Here is a 21,223-nt window from a genome sequence, read left to right as displayed (position 1 = left end):
TAGGTACAAATGTAACTATACAAATAAAAAACTAACCTTTCATCGTTGACAAAATTATCTTTGCGAAAGCTAAACGCAATAAAAAATATGCAAATTTTAATATAGAAGGAAATGCGATCTTTTCTCGACAGTAGAGATGCATCCAATATCGATTAATTGTAATTTAATCGTTGATCCATAATACCAGTAATATCCATAACAATAGTAATTAAAATGTAACCTAATGAGATTGGTAAAAAAGTATACTATACCACTCCGTCTTGTTCAATAACAACGATGTCAGAGATTCAATTTGCAAATATAAATCAATATCCCAAATATAATAGACGGAATAACGAAGAAAGAAATGGTTCTAAACCTACACAGAGCGTTGCGCGAAATTCATCGGAATACAGTTCAAGTAAATTTATTGCGTAAAACGTAATTCTGTTTTATTAGATTATTAATTTCGTCCCGTAACAGCGCAACCGGTATCGGAAAGAGGTTCGAATTCTCGGAAAATTCGTGGAAAAGAAAGAAGGGAAGAAAGGGGAAGAGAGAACGTCCAAACTGCAAATTCTACGGCCAACAAAAGGCCTGATAATGTAGCTAAGAGGATCTACCAATGGTGTAGTCAGTGTTGCGGAAAGAAAAAAGCTAAGATAGTCAGAGCGCGCAAATCCAAGTCAAATTTCTTTAAACGTTTGAAAGAAAAATGTAAGAAGCGTAAGAAAAAAAAGAAAAAGACTACTTTCAGCGAGGAACGTCGCGTTTCTCCGGTACAACACGAAGACACAGTTAAGGAAACGTCGAGAAAAGAGCAGGACGAAGGATTCGATGAATCGAAGGGTGCAAAGGAAATCAGGAAGAGGAAGAAGAAGAAGAAGAAAGATGTTTCTGAACCACCTGTGCGTACGTTTCAAACGGATCAGGAAGAGAAAGTAATCGATGATCGTGCTTCCGAGTTAGGGATAGATTTCACCAAAAGCTGTTGTTATTTATGCGCTCAAAACACAATGGCGATCGCGGCAGCAATGTCTAAGATAGGAAAGTTCCATATGTCCATACAAGCTTCTACCAAAGAAACATTAACCTCTGACAAAAGTTGTAGCCCAACTATGCATGTTAGAACCGTACAGTCATCCGTTAAGGTAAAAATGCGCGATATGGGTACCCTGCACCCTGATAAAAAAAAGAGGAAAAGGTCAAGGCCGAAGTTAAAGCTTAATAAGAAGCTTAATATTCTTCCAAGATTAAAATTTCCCGCGTATCCAAAAGTACGAACCGTTGCTTGCGGAACAGATAAATCGACGAAACATAATAATATGCCACAATGTAGAACAAATCGTGGGGCCAACTGCGTAACCGACGCTAATCTAACGTAAAATGATAAAAAAATCGATGACAAACGAAGAAACGTTTTATTCGATAAAGAGATATTCGGTTTCACACGTCCGTACGGATGAAGATTTGAAACTTCGCTCGTTGACGAAGATTTTTATAAAGCACCTAAGCTCGTCTCTTCTTCGTTCGATTTAAGGAAGACCTACGTGCGTTCCTACGCACATAGTACTAGGTATCTTACCTAATACTATTTATAAGTTAAACACATATTTTATAATACTATATAAATAAATTAGTTTGATTCTCGGGAAATGTTTTTATTCTGGATAGCTTAATGTTCGCGCTTTCCCTCGTCGTTTAACTTTCTTCCACCGAGCATTCCACAGATACATCATACTCCGAGACAAGCAAAGATTCCTTTTATGTTTCGTTTATTGTAGTTGTAATTTATGTACACAAAATTTTTACCTCATGCATTTTTGGTAACATAAATTTGTATTTTACAGCTGTCTAACTAACAATCAGAACTATTAGAAAGAAAATATATTATGCGCTAGACGTCCAGCATGTCTTCAGTCGTCAGTATGAAATCATCGTAAGTATATACGTTGAATCGAGAAATTGAGTCTTAATCGCACCATAGACGAGGTACATTGCACTTGATTCGCGCTCGTGTCTCATGTCGGCTAAGTAGTTCGAATCGATATTCGTTCAAACAGCATCCGGCGATGATGCCACAGATCGTGACGGTATCGCCATCGCGTTAATATTGGCGTCATCTGACGCTGAAGTTCCAAACACAAGCGGCGTAGTGTAGTACGGTAACAAAGAGTACTGAGCCGGTGGAAAGTATGCTGATGGGAAAAGCCCTTGCCTTTGGGCAATCTTTAATCTGGAGGTAAGTTGTTTCTTCCACTTGGTGCGACGATTTTGAAACCACGTTTTTATTTGGACTTCTGTCAAATTTAGGGATTTCGACAGCTCCATTCGTTTGCTCACACTTAAATACTTGTCGATCTACAAAAGAAACGTACCTATTAACTTCTCTTATAGATTGCAGCTCTATCATTTCTAACGACCGAACCAATTTTACTTCTTGCTCGATAGAATCTTCATAGAAAATTTGTTATTTGAATTCCAATATTCTGTCCTTTATTATCATTATCATTTAAACAGTCGTAAAACCCCATATGGAAAATTTCACTTCAGTTATCGCTTATTTAACGGGCATGTTTCGTCTAAAATAAACCCACAGTGTTGAGATTTCATACTATTTTTATTGACATTTTAATTAATCGAAACAAGGGATGCGAATATTCAAAGTGCAAACAACTTATTTTACCTTATTTTAAAGTTGTGAATTTAGCCACAATTCCCGACAAGACAAATAACGTAAAAAAATATTTGACAAACCGAGGATCGTTGAGAGAGTGACATTTCGAAACTCGCGTGAATTTTTTGACGTTAGTAAACGGTTAAACGGAAAATATTTAGTATAGGAATATATGTTTTCTTAGCACGTGTGTAAAAGTATAGGTCAATTGGTTTAATGTTTACACCTTACACGATGGATACTGTTTTGTACAAATTTTAGTGAACCGCGAAGTTTGCTCATAATTATTTTCTAGAATTATGAACGTATCTAAGTTAAATAGAGAAAGAAAAAGTTGCCAGCTTATCTCTGTTGACCTCTTTGATTATCTACTAGCTTTTTTTTTTTGTAATAAGAACGTTCGTGTCATGGATTCGTATCGGACACAATATGGTAGTTTACTTTCTGAAATTTCAATAACTTGGCAATTTGTCGAATTTTCGAATCGCGATATCTATAGAACAAAATCTGTAAATTTGTTCGTTGTTTATGGTAGGTGAAAACGAAATAACGTTCTACGAATGATAACAACTCGTACAAAATTACTACCCTGTAGTAGTAGTTTGTCGAAAATTTCTTTTTGACAATGATGAAATTAATAAAGCGATCGTTGCGCGCGTGCACGATAAAACAACAAAAGTAAAATTATTTATGCATTTGTTAAATATCTTAATTGAGAAATATACTTAATATACCTTAAATTCCGCCTCGAGTCTTTCCAACTGTTTCGCACTGTATGCTTGACGTGGCTTTCTGTCGATCCCCGGTTTTCTGGATCGTCTTCCACTCGGTTTGGGCGCTAAAACATTTAAACGGATAGGAATATCTTCCTGTAATCGTAAGCACGAGAATTTCAGTGAAATTAAGTATTAAATTGACTATGCACGTCGAAAGAGATGACAGTTGACATTCTCGAAGATTTATAGTCGTGATAATAAAAATTTAACATTATAATCATGTCTCTTAATTGTTTCACTAACTTCGCCAGCTTGTACTCAATTACCACTTTCTTCGATTCGGCCTGCTCATTGGACCACGACTAGAGTTACCAAGCGTGTCTAAAACATGTGGGATTGTTTGAGGAACGTGTGACATCTTACTGTCAATACGAGGCAGAATGTGGCAAAGAGCTGGACAAACAGTTTATACCGAGGAACGTTTGGATGCGATTATCATTATAGTGCAAAGAAGTTCCACATATTTCCGTTCAAGGGGTTATATGAGGTATTATACCGTTGTTAGTCACATTTAGATAATATGACACTGCGGTATATCTGACATAAAAAAATACACAAAGAGAACGTATTAATTATAATTGTACAATTTTCACGCTAACAACTTCATTGTTGCTTCAAATATGTATGTATATACAAATAGGATAAATAGGCTTAACGGCGATTAAATTTTACAAATTTATGCTCGCAAATATTAAAAATATAATACCATGACGGTATAATCTTAATAAAAAAATGATTACTTAAAATTAAATGTACACGTTGATTGATGTTATATTCGAATGTACATTAGGACGTACATTTTTTTGTTTATGCTCTTCGATAAAATTGGATAAACCATAACTTTATTATTTGCAAGGATTCGATCGCGTATGATTATTATCATATAATAATATAACGAAATCGAAAGCCTCTTCAACTTTATAATGCATAGCTATACGACGATGTCAATGGAGAAATCGTAACGGTCATTTTGAAATATAATTTTTTGACATTTACCACTCTCGTAAAATGGTTATAATCGTTTCTGGTAAAATGGTTATCCTCGAATTCTGAAAATCGCGATGACTTCACATAGAAATAGAGACTTCTTCTTTTTCCCCTTGTTTAACGTTCAGTTAGCTACTCGGCCCTTACACTCTAAACCAACAAATAGATGTCGCATGTTTGCACACAAGACCTTTTGTATTTTCTTGTAAATCTTTCGACCGTATCGAAGACTGCTACAAATAGCGATGCTTTGCTTCTTAGCAATTTTCCATACATCTACGACTTCCCTTCTCTCTATGTTTAAACTATAAATAAAACACATTTTCAAGGAAACTGAACCGAACAACCGAACCGAAGAATGAAATTACGAATAGGAAAGTAGAGAAAATGAAAAAGTAATATGGTTTACGCGAAAACGAGAAACAGAAGGCAACAAAAAGTCATCTTTATTTGTTATTTAGCGTTAGTTAACATTAAGTTGCATGTGTATATTTACGACTATGTTTCATCGGAATGAAACTTTATTCAAGTTATTACGCTTGCACGAATCAATCGACTTCCATACGTCTATTCGAATTAATGGAATTGCCACGATGGACACTCGTTTCCATTAATCGGCACGAATTGTTCGCGCGAATCGATCATATTTCCTAGAAGTGCAGAAACTATTGGCCAAAAAGGGAACGTAGCGACGAAGAAAGAAAACTGACGGAGTAAAGATTTACGAGTGTACGCAGACATTTAGCACTTCTCCGGAAGGTAGTTAGAGTAACGTCGCTGATAAATGGGCTTCTAACAGCATGGCGGATAGTAGCGAAAGAAGAGAAACAACGATGGCGGATTGAAGTCTCCGACGTATATTATTCGCTTATTTTCACAGTCATACAAAGTCGATATGAAAGAAACTTGCCTAACTATGTATTAGATGGACAAGTAACGTAATAGACAATAACGAGTTTGTCCGCTCGCGTTCGTTTGCTGCGACAGCTACGAGTCTCGGTAATTTTATATAATATATATGCATGTGACCGTAATCGAGTAGATACACGCATACTATTTCGAAATCTGGCAACCTTTCTTTCTTTATATGTACCTGGTTTGCTCGGCACGAGCAATATTTTTGTAACATTCCTCGAAAGGCATACTCTATATCCGAATGTTAGTAGGTTGGACGAGAACAAGGTTAAACAATTCGATATACAAAAATAAGAAAAGTTGCTCGATACTCGAACAACGAAATATTTTACACCTGACCGGTAATACAGCAAAATTAAGGGGATACAACACCCTAGCTGTTAATGTGACGTTCGCGTGTCGAAAAGCTGTTACTATAGACGCCTCGAGTAATCTCCGATATTCCCTTTGAGCCGAGAAAGAACTCACCGATTTCGCTTTTCTCGGCATTGTTCGCGAAAATGGAATTACGCCGATAAGTTATTACGAGCAGGTAATTAGAATCTTTTGTCGTAATAAAAAGGAATCGCTCCCAAACGTTTTATGCCTCGACAGTCAATATTCGACAAGTTGTAGTTTTCAGGTATCGTGGTAGAAATTCCACGTCACGTTGCATGATTTGCGATTCAATTTTTAACCTAGTTAAACATATAACAACGATTGGTATAACAGATTTTGACCGAACTCACCTTGTAGACCAAACAGCTGGCCAGGTTTCGATTGAGCGAACCAACTGTTATATAAAATGGATGCAGAAGCAAGGGATGTCGCCGAATACGCGGAAGGATCTGAAAGCGTGACTTCCGAATACGATAATCCTGCCGATGCGTATAATCCTGTGTTCATATCTGTAAAAACAAATAATTTATCGCGAGCTGATTTTTTCTTAGTTCCTTTTTTTAACAGTTTTCGTTATCTTCTGTCTACATCTATCAGAAAATACTTGGCCGATCCTTTGCGGGAAGATTCATTCTTGCCGAAAGACCGTAAAACATTGGATTTTACGAACGGTCGCAGAATAATACAGTAATAATATACAGAGACGTTAATAAATATCCGAAAATTCTTTCAAATCGTTAACATCAATAACAAATAACTAGATAATAAATAATAAATAACTAGAGTCGAACGTAAACAGGCAAGTTTATCCTCGCAACGTAACAAAATATATTATCTGTTTTTCTAAATCCGACAAATAATCAAAGGCTGTGATAGCAGAGAACGAGGGAAGGAATTAATACTTTGTCGTTATAATCGTTTTACCGGATTGCGTAGCTGATACGGCTGTTGGTCTGATAAACTGATTTTCTTCCATTTTCGCCTCCCTATCTTCTTGATCTTCTTCTCTGTCATCGGAATAATTTAAATTAGGAGCCACTTGGATATTTTTCGTTTCGCGTCTGCCAAGAATGTTGTCAATCGTAAAGGCACTAGCCGCGGCAACCGGTGACGAATTTTTTCTTTCTATTTGTTTCCTATGAATCTCCTTGTAACTTTCGCTACTCGAATCGGATGCACATTCCATTGTATCTTGATGGTTGTTTGGCGTTTTCACGAATCGTTCGCGATCATCCCTCGTTCGCTCGTAAACGTTATCGACAAAGCGAATCTCTTTTATATCTTGTTTCGCAGAGGACCGTCGCAGATCGTAGATTTCGTCGCTCACCTTACCGTGATTTTGATAAAGCTCCATCGTCGGTAATGTCATTGGACTTTCTATTTCCAAGTTCTTAATTTCTAATCTCAGCCGAGCTAAGCACGCATTTAAAATGCTCGATAACACCAAGCTTGATTTACAAATTGCATTTCACGATTTCTTTTTTCAAAACTATTTCACGTTGTGCACATTTTCTATGGCGATCGCAAAGCAGATCGTCGTTTAAAACAGCGAGTACCAATATCTATACACTAGTAGGTTCGTATTTTAACACAGTCTAATTTAACGACAATTCCATCGTATCGTCACGTTAAACGTCAAACGTTGAACGTTAAACGAGTTGCGATTCGATATATGTTACTTTAAAACACGATATTTATTAAACTTATCTTCGGTTAATCTTTGCACCGCATTGAACGTCTAATCGACGGCTAATCGCCCTCTCAACCTTTCGAAAGCAAGTACTTCGATATGTATGACAGGTGGCACGTGTCTGTGGTCCAGAAGAACCTCCCAGCTTCCCCACCATCAGTTCCTGAGGGAAGGTCATCTCGCGATGCTGGACTAACATCTCGCACCAGGAACCCCCACTTGTTTCTGTTACCTGATCGGAGTAGGGGTCAAAAGCTTATTCACACTGGTTTAACGTTGCTTTACTATCATATACCGCGATAAATCGATATACCTATCCTGCTGCTAAACATTTTCAGACGCTTCTTCCTTCGCCATTTACCCTTCAGCGTCTGATACGCGAGTAATATGTATTCCTCTGTAACCTACAAGTAGTAACCATGTTTTTTGGATTTGTCTTTGATCTTAAATTCGTCGAATTTAAAATAAATCGAAAGAGGAAGAGGGAAGAGGGAAGACAAAATAAAAGGTAGGGCTATATGATACCATACGATGTCAGTTCGCAAGTAAGTAAGTTTGCCGTAAAGAACTAAACTATACGTTACGATACGTTTGGCTTAATATTATTATTATTATTATTATTCTTTTATTCAAACGTTTAAGTTTGTCCGTTGCAATACACCGCTAGCCTATATCGATAGTTTCCAGCGAATATAAAATCCATTTTCCATTTCCATTCCATTCTGCCAATGGTATCTCCGGATTTCCATTTCCAAACAGTGTCGCCCGTTTTACGTAAATCGTTAATTGACCGTTCGAAACGCAGATTCGTCTTGAGACGGTCATCCGGTCAGAATGAAACACGATCAAACGTGAAATTCTATTTTACGTGATATCGCTATCGCGTAATTCGATGTAAGAACATTGTCATTGTCATCTTTACGTACACTATGTCGAAGATATACCCGAGATATTATACATTACAGTTTAATAGGGCGATATGCGCAGTAGCAAACTTCATCTACCGAAAAAGAATTCATCAGGGATCAGAAAGCGAAGCTGTGATTGGCTCTTGGAGGCGCATGCTCTTCCGTAGCGTCCGCCTTCTTCGACCCCTCTATTTCAGGGCTTTATGTCAGCAAACTAATGGTTCCTTCTCTATCCCATATATGTATGTACACTCTACTCTACGGCTATGGATAAACGCTTCTGCCATACAGAGAACGACGTGAAAAAGTACCGCAAAACACTTCTTCACGCGTTTACCAAACTTCTTACAGTGGTTCTCACCGGCAGGTTTAGATATTTTATCAATACCTTAAACAGCGCGAAAAAGAATTTTCATATCACGCGTCCTGCATAAACGTGCAAAATTTCTATAAAATTTGTATATTTTGTAAAAACTCACGTTTCTTATCACTCCTAAATACAGCAAACACCGTTATATCCAGTTGTTTCATGAAAGCAACGTTCAAAGTGCCAATTACTACGAACTAAGTTGTAAACAAATTTGAGGCTCGCAACTTTTCATTTCATCGAACCATATCCAGCTATTTCTGTTTGGATACAGGCTGAAAATGTCGAGCATTTCTGGCAAAAGCGGTACCATTAGTTTCCGACCAAGACCGGTCCGATCTCGATGTTCCTCCTTGCACATCGTAAATCTATCGAATTTCATGCTACAACCTCCGAAGGACCATTGGCAATTGCGTTTTCATCGTGCATTTGCATCGTCAATTCGTTCCGCCCTAGTCGCTTCGATCGCATAAAAAGTATGTGAATCCTTTAAAAAGATTCCTCGTTAATACGGTATAGGAAGAACGAAGAAAATAGTTTCGCCTGAAACAACGATCGTACTCATTTTTTCACCTCCTATATATGATCGACGAGGTATCGATACGTTCATCGTAAGAATACAATTGTACCGCAATGACAGAATACGAAATTTCGATACAAGTACAGTTGGTAACTAACAGTTACGATTTCTTAAGGAATACCGTGCTTTTTATATGCCATTTGTGAGCATACTTGAACAATTTAAGCGTGCAAGTGACGAGAACAAATATTGAGTACCGGTTACATGAAACGAAATGCCGTGCATCGTCTTTTCGTTAGGTGTGAAAGGAGGAAGTAACGATATGGTCGACGAACACGGAATTTCACGGACATGTATCTACGGTTCTTCCAAGAAACCATTATGGACCCTTAAAACGTCTTTCAAAATATTTGGCAAAAAGATTGTCGTCTATTTTTGCGAGGGCCATACAACGATTCGCGTCTGTACGACAGAACTGGTTGTTCGCGCGTTTCTTGTACCATATAAATAACAAAATATACGAAATACGCGTATTTTTTTACCGCTGCCGCGATACGACACGTATAAGAAGTATTCGGACGACGAAACTTCCCAATGAAACTGTTATGTCCGTTACGTTTGTACAAAGTTCGATGGAAATAGCCGAATGGACGATCGTCCTACCGATACGAACTTTACTTTTGCGTTCGATGCATGCTGCGCCACATAATTGAAACGATCAATCAAACACCTGAGAAAAGGAGGGTGTACTAACGCGCCCACAAATTGCCATGGAACGTTTTCACACACGGAAACGGAGGGTTTATCCATGCCACACCCCGCTCGCTGCACAGGGATGAGACGCATGTATCTCGCGAAAACTTTTCAACGTTCGTTGTTAACACTTGGTATATCGGAGATGCGTTTTCCAAGTGTTTCGTACGTTCTCGAGAATTTCAAAATTAATTTCCTAAATTTTACCTTTTACCTTTTGCCTTTTTATATAGGCTGAAATAGAATAGAATACGAAAACGATTCAACGCGGGGAAAGAAGAACTTCTGAAAGAAAAGAATTTTCAGCGAACAGGAAAAAGATCGTACGATCTACGTGCGAAAAGTTTCCAAATTCACCAAGAGTAACACGAAACGTAAGTAGTATCTTGGACAAGGTATCCTGTCAAGTACTTTCGCGTCGGGTTCGATTTTAAGTTAATCACTATACATCGAACAGAGCTGTTGGTTCTGTCCAAACTGCACATGAGAGATGGAGGATATTGTGAGAATTCTTTGAAAACTGGACGATTAATTTTCAGTGACCTCCATGTATAACTGGTTGCTATTGCTATGGACACAGATATAGCTACTCTCGCGAGATATTAGACAGGTGAGCGAGTTCCCAAGGGAACAAAGCCCCCATTACCTCATCTCGCCGACCCATCCAAGCCATCTCGACAAACCCTCCGCTCCTAAAACATTCATAAGAGCGGTGTAAGTGGTTTTTAATAAAGTGGTATTTAATCATAGGTGTCGGATTACGCGTAAATCGGCTGGTAGTGTCACCGACCAATGTGAGATTGAACATGTGTCCAAATATATATGTATGTTCGGAAAATTCATTCTGTTTCCATAGGGGATATTTATCTTAATCGCTTAGCGACAAGCAGTTCCAAGTTACTAATTTATAAATCGAATGCTACACCTTTGCCTCGCTATATATGCAATCCTACTAAAATTAAAGATCTCGCACGATCTTATAAACTTTTTGTGGAAATCAAATTACACGCGAATATAATATGTAGACATTTGGAGCGTGTTTCGTTAAAAGGATATTAACTGTTATTCCAAACAGGAAAGTTTGTCAACGCCATTTAAACACGCGTACCTACGGTTCGAGTAATTATTTCCATCAGTCGAACAAGTTGTTGCCAGCAGCGAGTTTCCGTTCTGACAGTTCTCTTTGTGCTACGGTTGCTGGTAACGAAATTTTACTCGCTCACGCTCAAGAATATTTATTTCGGATGAAATCGTTCAAAGAAATTCCATCTATCGGGCTTTTTATTTGGCTCCTGGCAAAGATTTATACAACTTCTGCGCAACGATGTTTCGACGATGGCAATGAATTTTGTATCGACGAGAACGACATACTTTCGGTGGATCTGTTGCCTGGATCCTTTTTATTCGCGGATCAACAAGTGAGTGATAACAGAACGAAAGGTTCCGAAGATGCAATGGTAGATGGATCCATCGACAATGCTCTGAGCGAAATGGAATATCATAGGTAAGTTTGAGAATAATAACTTAGCACTTAGCTCGTCGGAATATTAAGGCCGTAATTTCTATTTTCTAATCCGCTGTATCTATTAGAAAAAGGATGAACGAATACTTATGCCATGGCTACGTGGCTGAGGAAATAGCGAAGATAATGAGAGCACCTAGGGCTAAAAGGCGTCTCGATGTGGCAGAAAGAAATGATCTGTATAATTTAATGGACAATGACAATATTACTATTCACGATAAATTATTAGCGGACGAAGGAAGTTCAAAGTACAAAAACTGGTTACAGCGGTAATTATCGAAATTGTACTTGTAGTTACATCGCACTATACCTATACGTATTATGTCGGTAAATATAAAACGGCGAATAAAATTAATTCTTTACCGACTACTTATACTTACGTGGTTTCGTTTCATTCAAAAATTTAGTTCCCGTAGAATTATAAATGATTAAAAAACCTACATCTTTTACGACAGAAGGACAACCTTGGACGATGTATATCGGCATTATGTTCCGCAAAAAAAGATAAAGAAGAAGCATGGAGCTCACGACGAAAATTTCGAAGAATTCGATGGAGAAGTCACGGGTTATGCGATGCAAGCTCCTCTACCTTCTGGTAAAGTTGGCTTCTTCGATGAACAGAACGAGGAAAATGGTAAAGATCATTTTATACGATTCTACCTTTAAAGAATAACTACCTTTAAAGAATACCTTTAAAACGAGATATTCTTTTACTTTTTAATAGATCATATGCTTTCATCCTCGTCGGGACACAACGTATTTTATGGTCCTGCTTACGGTCCCGCTTACGGTCCCGCTTACGGTCACGGTGCTGATCATTTCTTGCATCACACTGAAACTTTTCCCGCTATACACGAGGAACACTATTACACCGCTCCGATTTATCACGATCACGAAGAGGAGTACCACAAGCCTTACTACAAAGGAAAAGGAAATGAACTTTCGATAAGAGACTTCTTTGAAATTGCCCTTACAGCTCTGGCGTTTTTAGCTTTTGGATTATTCATTATACAATTATTAATGAACGCTACGGTAGAACGTCCGAATCGTTTGATTTCTCCACAAGCTACTTCTTATTACCGCTCGTTAATTTTCTTTTATCTTCGATATGTTCCTCGGGTAGACCAACATGAATACAACCATAGCCACGGTGACGAATACGGCGAAACGTCTGAGAAGGAATGCCGTCGATGGGTTACCTTTATCGTACGCTAGCCACGAAGAATTGAACGAATTATCTCACAACGTTCTGAGAAGCATCGAGGCTGCTCTTGTCGCCGATACGGATTTTGGAAATTGCATTCGCAAAATTCTTTGCGAGAATAATCGACACTCCACGCAAACCGAAGACGCGCGTAAAATATGGATGCCTGTATGGAGGTAAAGCGAACGACGAAACTTGATCAAGTTTTCGATTTTTAATCGTTATTATACCTATATTATATGCCCGAGGCGTGTGCAACAAGTAACGGCACACAGGGTTTTACATTTGAAAAATTAAAAGAACGTAAAAGTAAAAGGATGTCCATTATCTGCAACTTATCTGTCGTATCCATCTATTTATTTTGCAATTTATCTATCTATCACAACGTATGTTCGATAAGCATGGAATCAACCTTTTCAGTCTAGGAATGAGCTGGGTGTCCGGCAGGGTGCTGAAAAGATCTTCATGGTCGGCAATGTTGGATTCTATAAAAGCTTCTGTTCTTGGCCTAGGTGGAGCCGACTGTACACTCTTGTATCCTGACTGCGACCTCAAAAAGGAAAGGATCAAAAGACGCAGAAGACGCAGAAAGTAATTTTCTTCTTGTTTATTATTTTCTGTATCGTAATATCTTTTATCGTCACGTCGTACGAATGAGAAAATATTCGGTTCGATTATATATCGTTAAGATATGTATATCTTTAAAAATACCTTATATATATATATCCTTAAAAAAAAGATTCATTGTCAGTACTAAAGTTCCTTACACACGTTGGGTCTAAAATCGCAGTTTTTAACGGTAACCGGTAACGTTAACGACGTCGCCGACAATTTTAGACAGCGATGACATTTTTGGCGTTACTGTTCTCTTCGGTTCTGCTCGGCGACAGATTTCGTGGAATAGGTAAAAGCGAAGCGTACGTCGATCCTGATGGACAAACGTGAAAAACGTTTCTCTCTCGTTTCCCTTTCACTGGGCGTATATTCGATAGAATGGCCATCCCTTTTTTATCGTTTAAAGTGCGAAACTCTGCAATCTTAGCGAATACACAGCTGTATACAGACTTTTGCGGATACGATATTAAGGGTTATACGATTAACACGATATTAACATCGAGTTACTTGTTTGGCAGAAATTCCAATTGGTTCTCTGCAAATCGTCCAGAGAATATTATGCGTATTTTGCGCTGTTTTTATCGAACCGCAATACAAGAAATAGTCTTGTGAGAAAGATCGTAAAATGTTTGTTAATTTTGAAGGAACTATACGAACCGAGGAATGCGCGGCACGAATAACAGCCAAATTATTTACGATCCCGCTCATAAATTCGTTTGGTTCATCCTGTAACTAAGTAGAATCGTGGTGTTATTACCTATGAATTTTTAGACATCATAAAATGATACAACTTGTGTGTTTCGTTCAATGTAAATATCTGTGAATTCGTCACCTTACAGAAATATACCAAAACAGTAACGCCATTAGGTCGTCGAAGTGCCAATTCTAATGTTTCGTATTCTTCCTTGAAACACACAACATGCAGTTCCATAGCCATACTTTGAATGAAATTTAATCGAATTCTAAATTTAGAAACTTTTACGATGAACCAAAGAAAATACGCGATACGTTTAGTGGGACGATTTAAAATAGATTTCAAACCTTGCACCATCGACGGTGTGTTCACTGCCTCTCATTTCATTCTCTCCCCAATGAAAGTGAACTTGCGCGAACGTATAGTTTCCTTCGTACGGTCCTCCAGAAAGATAAGGACGTCCCTGCGGCCATTTCGCGCTCAAAATTACTACCGACGAAATGAATTTCGATAGTTAACGATGGAATATGATACATGTAACGCATATACATATGTATCAATTATCGTCCCTAACGGAATATTACCCGTTAATCCTGTGTTAGTAAGTTTCAATTTTCTCGGTGCTATATCGATACCAATCCACTTCAAAGGATCTAACTCGATAATTCTCATACGGCCAATGTCTAAATCGATCGGAGATTCTAACGCATGTTCGGTATCGAGTAAGTCTTGAAGCAACTTGACATCTCGTTTGTAACTGTCGTTCGCTTCTGTTCAAATAATTAATACGCGCGATAAACAGGACGAATTGCAAAAAGGTACAATAATTTACCTTACCTGTCGTTAGGCTCATTTTTTATTTAAACGAAGTTAAAACCAAGTGATTCGATTTTGATTTTTCTATAATCGAAATAGAACTTTGTCGAAGGTTCAAGTAATTGAATATTTTTAATACCAGAATATAAGATTATCTATGATCTGTTCAGATTTTTCTCGAATATATATGGATTATGCGCGAAAGATTGGTAAATCGGATGAGCCGAAAAAATGGGTGAAACAGTTTACGACAACGGTGACAGCACGCGATGGACTTATGAGTCCGCAGTCGATATTTCTGGAAGATCGGCGCTTGGCGAATTGGCGGAGATGGTTAGACAGGCGAACGATACAATATAAGCGCATTACGTCTACGACCGGTCGTCATCGAAATGATCAAATTCTGAATTCTTGCGAAAAGGTACGGCCACTGATCGAAATGAGAAACTTGATAGATTACGCGACAGTGCCGATACCAGCTATACCCGATAAATATCGAGGTGGTACGGAATTTTGGAGGACCCCGAAAACACTGCCTAAACGTGACCCGTGTTTGCCAGATATTACGTTTACACCGAGTAAAAAGGAGCTAAATGTAATTCCGGAATTGACGTACGTCGACTTGCCCGAATTAATAGAGAAAGAAAAAGATTTGGTCGGCTTGAAATCGAAGGAACCATCGTGGGGACGCAGTCGGTACTTGAAGAGAAGAGAGAAGGAGTTGTCGAAAGAAATAGCGATGCTCGTGCCGAAACAACCAGAAACGAAAGACTTGGCAATCAGGAATTCAATCGCAGCGATAAAGGAACCGTTCGCGAGAATTCCGCCGATAACAGTTTCCGATACAGAAGGGAAAGAACAGGACGCAGGATTCTGCTGCGATTGTTATTCCGAGCAGGCGATCGTCCTGAAGATCCAAGATCGTGAAATCGTTTGGCGGAACGTTTCATCGAAGCAGGACCGCGCGCAATCAGATCCAATCCAGTGGAATTTAACATTTTGTGGAAAAATTAACGAAAGGACGGAGAAAGAAATCGTGTTCGAGAATAAAGGAAATCGCGTGATCGTTTACCAATGGCGGGACGCAACGTTTCGATCTAACGCAATTCCTTTAGCCAAACGAACCAGTTCTTTCTTTTTTAACAAAACGAAAGGAGTGATCCTTCCAGGGCAAATTGTCAAATTAAAGATATGGTATCTCGGTGTCTCTTATGTTTCTACCGAATTCTGGAAACTTACGACCGATCCAATCTTGTGTTCCTCTCCGTTGGTATTTCGATTTTGGGGTTGCGCCGAAACCCCAAACGTTCTCCCTTCAGTAAACTTTCGTCCTGTACAAATAGTCGATAAATACTTGAATCGTTGCATTCGAAATACCGTGATACGTGAGATAATTAACGATATTATGGAAAATGTGAGTTTCGCTAGACATCCGGAACCTGCGTACGGTAGCCTATTTTTAGAGTCAGAACTATTCGCTATTCAAAATTCACTGTGCTTTTACAATCCGACGCTTACGATAGAATTCCACAAGATTTACTACAATGCGACGAATCAAACGAAGCACCGTTGGAACATGCTGTTAAACGATATACGAGAAATCCTATTGAAGATCAAAGAACCGGAACGTAGGAATATAATATTATCGCAATTCACTGAACTTTATAAAGAATGTTTGGAACCCTCGTTGTACAGGTCCGTGCGATATAACAAGTACGAAACGATATACAATTTGCTTTGCTCGTTTTTCAATTTGTTCGAGATGGAAAGCGAGTCAGCAAGAAACGCTTACCTCGTGAACGAATATAAAGAAACTCCTGTTATGGCTCCGCGAATGAGTTATACGATGTCGATGAACGCATCTCAGCCATCCGTTAAGAGCAATAATTGGCGAAATAGACGAGGAAGGAAGTCGAGTGTTCGTTCGCAAAACAGTCAGGTTCGGACAATTACGGAGCAAAGAAATCGCACAGTTCCCGCCAATGATTCTCTTTATAAAGAAATATTTTTTATTCGTATTTATGAACTTTTGGGAGAAACGATAATACGAATATTCGCATCTATCGAATCGTTCGATAATTTGAACGAACGTGATAAATAAAGTTATTTAATAGAAATAACAACGATTCACTGTTTCCTCGTATATTTTACCAGAATGTACCAGAAAAAGACAGACACAGAACGATCGTGACTTGAAATTAACTTAAGAGATTGCTAAAAAGATTTGCCTGCATCTCAGTAATTGTATTTCTCGCCAGTTTGTCTTTATGTCGTTTCCATCTCTATCTCTCAGTCTTCGAAACTCTTTTATCTGTGAATTAATTTTAATCAGCGTAGTCTATATGATATCGTACATAAGTATATCAGTGACGTTAATGCAACTCACTTCGCTGGCTCGTATAGGTATAACTACGGGAAATACGATCCAAGTAGCGCACTCTGGATATTCACCGATATTGTACGATCCTGCATAAGTATAGTATCTAGTGCAATACGTTGACCAGCGCATCCATGCTAAACAGTCTACGAGAAACATGACCAAAATATCGAGATATTTCCTTCGATTACAATCTTAATGAATAATCTTAATTGACATTCTTCTATGTTCTTAAATATCACTTGCCAAATATTATCCCAAACTATATTCAACGCTTACTAGGTGGTATTTTCGTTTCCATGTCTGGATCTAGAATATACTTCAAGTGCTCCGTTATCCTTTCCAATTGCGGATTAATGCAATTACAACAATCTGGTTGGACCTTTTTTTGCAATTAGGCAAAATTTGTACTCCCAATGGAAAAATACAGAAACTAAAGTTAGATAGAAAAATAATTTCAACGTTGAAGTTTCGTACTAGAAATAGGTATGCCAAAATGCAGAATCCGTCCTTATGTCTGAAACATTCTTCCACGGTTACATATTTTCTGTTCCAGTGTACCGCGTGACTTTCCATCGAATACCTCGATAGCGTAAAAATCGTATATGTAATAAAAGGGAACGTGAAGTTTAGTTTCTTCTTTGTTTTACCAAGTATCGTTGATCGTGTGCTCGGCACCTTTGCAATTGTCTTCGCCCCAGTGAAAATGCACATCCATTAACTCGTATATGTCATCCGAAAGCGGTCCGCCACAAATTGTCGATGGGATTCTATTTCCAGTTAACCATATTTTTGCTAAATATTCAAAAAACGCGTTAGAATTTGGAACACTTGTATATCTCGTCTTATCCTAACATTATGCAACGCTGGATCGAATAACTTTTCCGAAATATTAAAAAGTATTCGGCATTACATTGCCTATGGATATCTAATGCGTATACAAACATAGACATAAACATAGTCAAAGAAATAGACATAGAAATATATATAGACATAGATGCAGATACAGATACAGATATTGACATAGACATAAATTCTACTTTCGATACTGTAATATCTCACCAATTACCTGTAGTTCCGGTGTTTAACAGTCGTGCTTCTCCATCGTTTAACCAGTGACCATTCAGGACAAGCGGAGGATATTTGCGTCTTCGTACTAAACGATCGTCTAGATTAATCGGAGATTGACCCGTCGTTGGTAAGCCTGAAAGAAAAATTAGATTTATAAATAGGAATATTTGCACTACATGCATATACATATCTATACATATGGTATTTAGGCGTCGCCTTTTAATTTCTTCCCTATCACTTAGTCGCTTTTTAATACCAGTATGATCGATATTTGTTCCTTTGGGTTTAAAAGTTTACGCTTGGGAATACATTTTCTCGTTTTTGTCTCAACCATATCTTAATTTTATCACTGATAATCTTTTTTAACGACCTATTTTCAGATTCTAGGTGTTGTATAATTTTTTCCATTATCATCTTTTTTCTGCTAGGTCTTAACTGATAATTTCGGTGTAAAATTTACTACTCTTTCGTCACCCATAAAGTCACGGTGTCTTTCAAGCAACTTTACGACTTTGGCTTTCATAAAGGAACCTTCGACATTTAAATTGCCTTTGAACGACAGTTCCTTAATTTTTTCCATTTTCACTGTACCAGCTTGTTTCTCTACTTTCGAAGAGATCTCGTTAAGAGACGGTTTGCATTGGCCGGTATGTTCGGGTATATCGGCGGTATTGGCGATGTATTTAAAATTTGAATCGTTTGATGATTCACCGTGGTTTACTCCGCTGTCGTTTAGGTTAGCTGATCTGGAGTTATTCAGCAACGTTAATCACAATACAATACCCACAGAACCAACTATATAAAGTACAATAGAACACAGAACAGCGAGATCGTAAAGGGCACAAGAATCGCTCAAACAAAGGAGGGACTGCGCGTAGCAAATATGCTTTTCTCAGCGTACGTGTATCGCGAAGTATCGGGTAATCACTGCGCGGGATATACATATATTTATGTACGTGTATGTCATATAACCTAATGAAATATTAAAAGCTCGGATTATCTTACCAATCAAACCTGTATATTCGGACATCGTTGTGAGGTAAACTGAAACTTTACGGAGTTAGTGGTGTTGTAGATTCAGACATATCTGTACGTTTACTTGTTCTTTAGGGATAGCATTATGAATAAGATATTGCGCGTGTTGTGTAAACGAGGGAACTGTGTGCTGTGTGACACATTGATAAACAAGTAAATTTTCAAATATCGTTTAAAAATGTTTAAAGCATTGTTCGGAATGTATTTCTAAAGGTAGGAAATATGATGAACATCCTTTGATCATATCTTTTGTATCATAAATTTTATACAACGAAACAGTTCGGATTAAACAGAGGATTAGAATTACTTATTCCGTTAGTTATCATATTTTTATTTATTTTTACGAAGCAAACGCGTGAACCATTTTGTAAGTGATATTCACATGATAACAGATAAGTAAATGATAAAGTAATTATTTGTCCATGCGTTATTCGTTTCTCATGTTACAGCAGTATCCGTAGCAAATAGAATTCTTCTTCTATGAAGATTTTGTTGTTGTCTACAATTTCCCGATATGTTTTTCCACTTGCCATCGTAAAGATTCCTAAATGCGTCTATCTAGCGTAAAAATAAAAGATAACACGATATCGTGTGTTACATGGAACAGCCTACGTTTTAAATAAATATACCTGGCGAGCGGATATTTTCGTAATAGTAGATGAAATAATCCAAATAACGCATTCGCTATATGGTGGAACGGTAAGAGAACCTGGATATGTGTAATAGCCATGAGCCCTGCACGCTTCTAACATCCAAAGCAGACAATCTATTCAAGAATAATTTTTCAAATTTTCCAAAGAACGAAAATTAGTAGGAAAAGGGAAGAAGCTAATCGTTATTTTACTAAAATTCCGTTACCAGGTGGAATTTTGCTACTGCTTCCCATTCTTTTGATACTTGTCAGGTTATCAGTGATTTTTGTCAGCGAAGGATTATCAGGAATTCCAGGGCAGCCAACCACCTATTTTCGATATTTTATTTTTTGAAATACGCGTGTGTACAACGTAAGTAAATCGATTGGGTCGATTATAAGAAGCATCCGTACTTGCATGAGGTAGGAGAGCACCGCAATTCCATCTGGTTTGTCGAAGCACTTCTCTATCGATCCGTAACGAGTGTTCCAATGCATTATCTGTGCCTCCATGGAGTACCTGCAGTCGATAGAATGACTTGAAACGTGTGCGGAATAATACCGTCGCGATACGCAATGAGCGCCAAGTTTTAAAGAGATAGTCTCTAACCAGATCCCGTTTATAGAATGTTCCGCGCCCAATGAATCTTCCGGGCCCCAGCGAAATTCTACATTCACGAATTGAAACACGTCTTTGTTCAAAGGACCACCTCGCATCGTAGGTAGCGTTCTATCGGAAAATTCTATACTCACTGAGAAAGAAGCGTTCTCATATCCTCGTGGTGCAACATTTAAACGTCTCTGATGTTAAGCGTAAATAAAACGTAGAAAAATTACCTGTTTTACCCGTATTCGTCATTGTAGCTGTACCTTCGTTCGACCAGTAGTTTGTCATATAGAGAGGTGGAAATTGTTTACTCCATGTAGCTCTCCTACATAGGTTGATCGGCGATTGTCGCCATTTAGGCAACCCCGATGACGACGTTGACAAGATCGTAGTCTTAGTAGCTTAAAAAATCGATAACAATTCGAATTATTGAACGATTATTGAACGATTTCAAAGCATACGGCATACGTAATATACACGTCCCGATACATACGTCTCGTATATACGTACCTATGTACTTTCTTTTCTCTTTTGACATATTTATCCTATACGGTTCCGCGTAAATGTTTAACCGAGTATCGCAAAAATTTCCATCTACATGGCCAAAAATGGGAAAGAGTGACTGAAAAAAGTCAATTACGTCGTTAAAAGTTTATCACGTTACCACATGTTTCGATCCTTGCCATGAAGCTTGTTGCATA

General features: G+C 38.1%; 6 protein-coding genes and 1 pseudogene across 6 annotated transcripts; 3 read left to right on the top strand and 4 right to left on the bottom strand.

Moving 5' to 3' along the window:
- Positions 1 to 455: 455 nt before the first annotated feature.
- LOC126870422 (uncharacterized) lies at positions 456 to 1,479 on the top strand (the record flags this gene model as incomplete). Its single annotated transcript, XM_050628130.1, has 1 exon — positions 456 to 1,479. A coding segment is annotated over one exon (909 nt), but the record flags the coding sequence as incomplete, so codon positions are not given.
- A 295-nt stretch (positions 1,480 to 1,774) lies between these two features.
- On the bottom strand, positions 1,775 to 7,124 carry LOC126870423 (homeobox protein ceh-31). Its single transcript, XM_050628131.1, has 4 exons — positions 6,637 to 7,124; positions 6,063 to 6,221; positions 3,391 to 3,494; positions 1,775 to 2,340 (listed from the first exon to the last, which is right to left on the bottom strand). Exons 1-4 carry the CDS (start codon positions 7,079 to 7,081, stop codon positions 2,035 to 2,037), a joined length of 1,014 nt encoding a protein of 337 aa, XP_050484088.1. The 5' UTR covers positions 7,082 to 7,124; the 3' UTR covers positions 1,775 to 2,034.
- A 3,973-nt stretch (positions 7,125 to 11,097) lies between these two features.
- Positions 11,098 to 13,275, top strand: LOC126870413 (uncharacterized). The gene is made up of 6 exons (XM_050628096.1): positions 11,098 to 11,454; positions 11,541 to 11,741; positions 11,928 to 12,106; positions 12,197 to 12,504; positions 12,596 to 12,852; positions 13,097 to 13,275. Exons 1-6 carry the CDS (start codon positions 11,195 to 11,197, stop codon positions 13,269 to 13,271), a joined length of 1,380 nt encoding a protein of 459 aa, XP_050484053.1. The 5' UTR covers positions 11,098 to 11,194; the 3' UTR covers positions 13,272 to 13,275.
- Positions 13,276 to 13,282: 7 nt separating this feature from the next.
- LOC126870511 (putative carbonic anhydrase 3) lies at positions 13,283 to 14,838 on the bottom strand. Its single transcript, XM_050628309.1, has 3 exons — positions 14,823 to 14,838; positions 14,570 to 14,761; positions 13,283 to 14,474 (listed from the first exon to the last, which is right to left on the bottom strand). Exons 1-3 carry the CDS (start codon positions 14,836 to 14,838, stop codon positions 14,302 to 14,304), a joined length of 381 nt encoding a protein of 126 aa, XP_050484266.1. The 3' UTR covers positions 13,283 to 14,301.
- Positions 14,758 to 17,488, top strand: LOC126870412 (MYCBP-associated protein-like). The gene has a single exon (XM_050628094.1). It carries the CDS (start codon positions 14,959 to 14,961, stop codon positions 16,900 to 16,902), a length of 1,944 nt encoding a protein of 647 aa, XP_050484051.1. The 5' UTR covers positions 14,758 to 14,958; the 3' UTR covers positions 16,903 to 17,488.
- LOC126870425 (carbonic anhydrase 3-like) lies at positions 17,000 to 18,894 on the bottom strand (annotated as a pseudogene).
- A 5-nt stretch (positions 18,895 to 18,899) lies between these two features.
- On the bottom strand, positions 18,900 to 21,172 carry LOC126870419 (carbonic anhydrase 2-like). The gene is made up of 4 exons (XM_050628127.1): positions 21,033 to 21,172; positions 20,330 to 20,923; positions 20,143 to 20,245; positions 18,900 to 20,050 (listed from the first exon to the last, which is right to left on the bottom strand). Exons 2-4 carry the CDS (start codon positions 20,630 to 20,632, stop codon positions 19,893 to 19,895), a joined length of 564 nt encoding a protein of 187 aa, XP_050484084.1. The 5' UTR covers positions 20,633 to 20,923; positions 21,033 to 21,172; the 3' UTR covers positions 18,900 to 19,892.
- Positions 21,173 to 21,223: the final 51 nt, after the last annotated feature.

Source organism: Bombus huntii, chromosome 10 (genome assembly GCF_024542735.1).
Source record: "Bombus huntii isolate Logan2020A chromosome 10, iyBomHunt1.1, whole genome shotgun sequence".
NCBI lineage: Eukaryota > Metazoa > Arthropoda > Insecta > Hymenoptera > Apidae > Bombus > Bombus huntii.
This window is presented reverse-complemented; position numbering and strand designations above follow the sequence as displayed.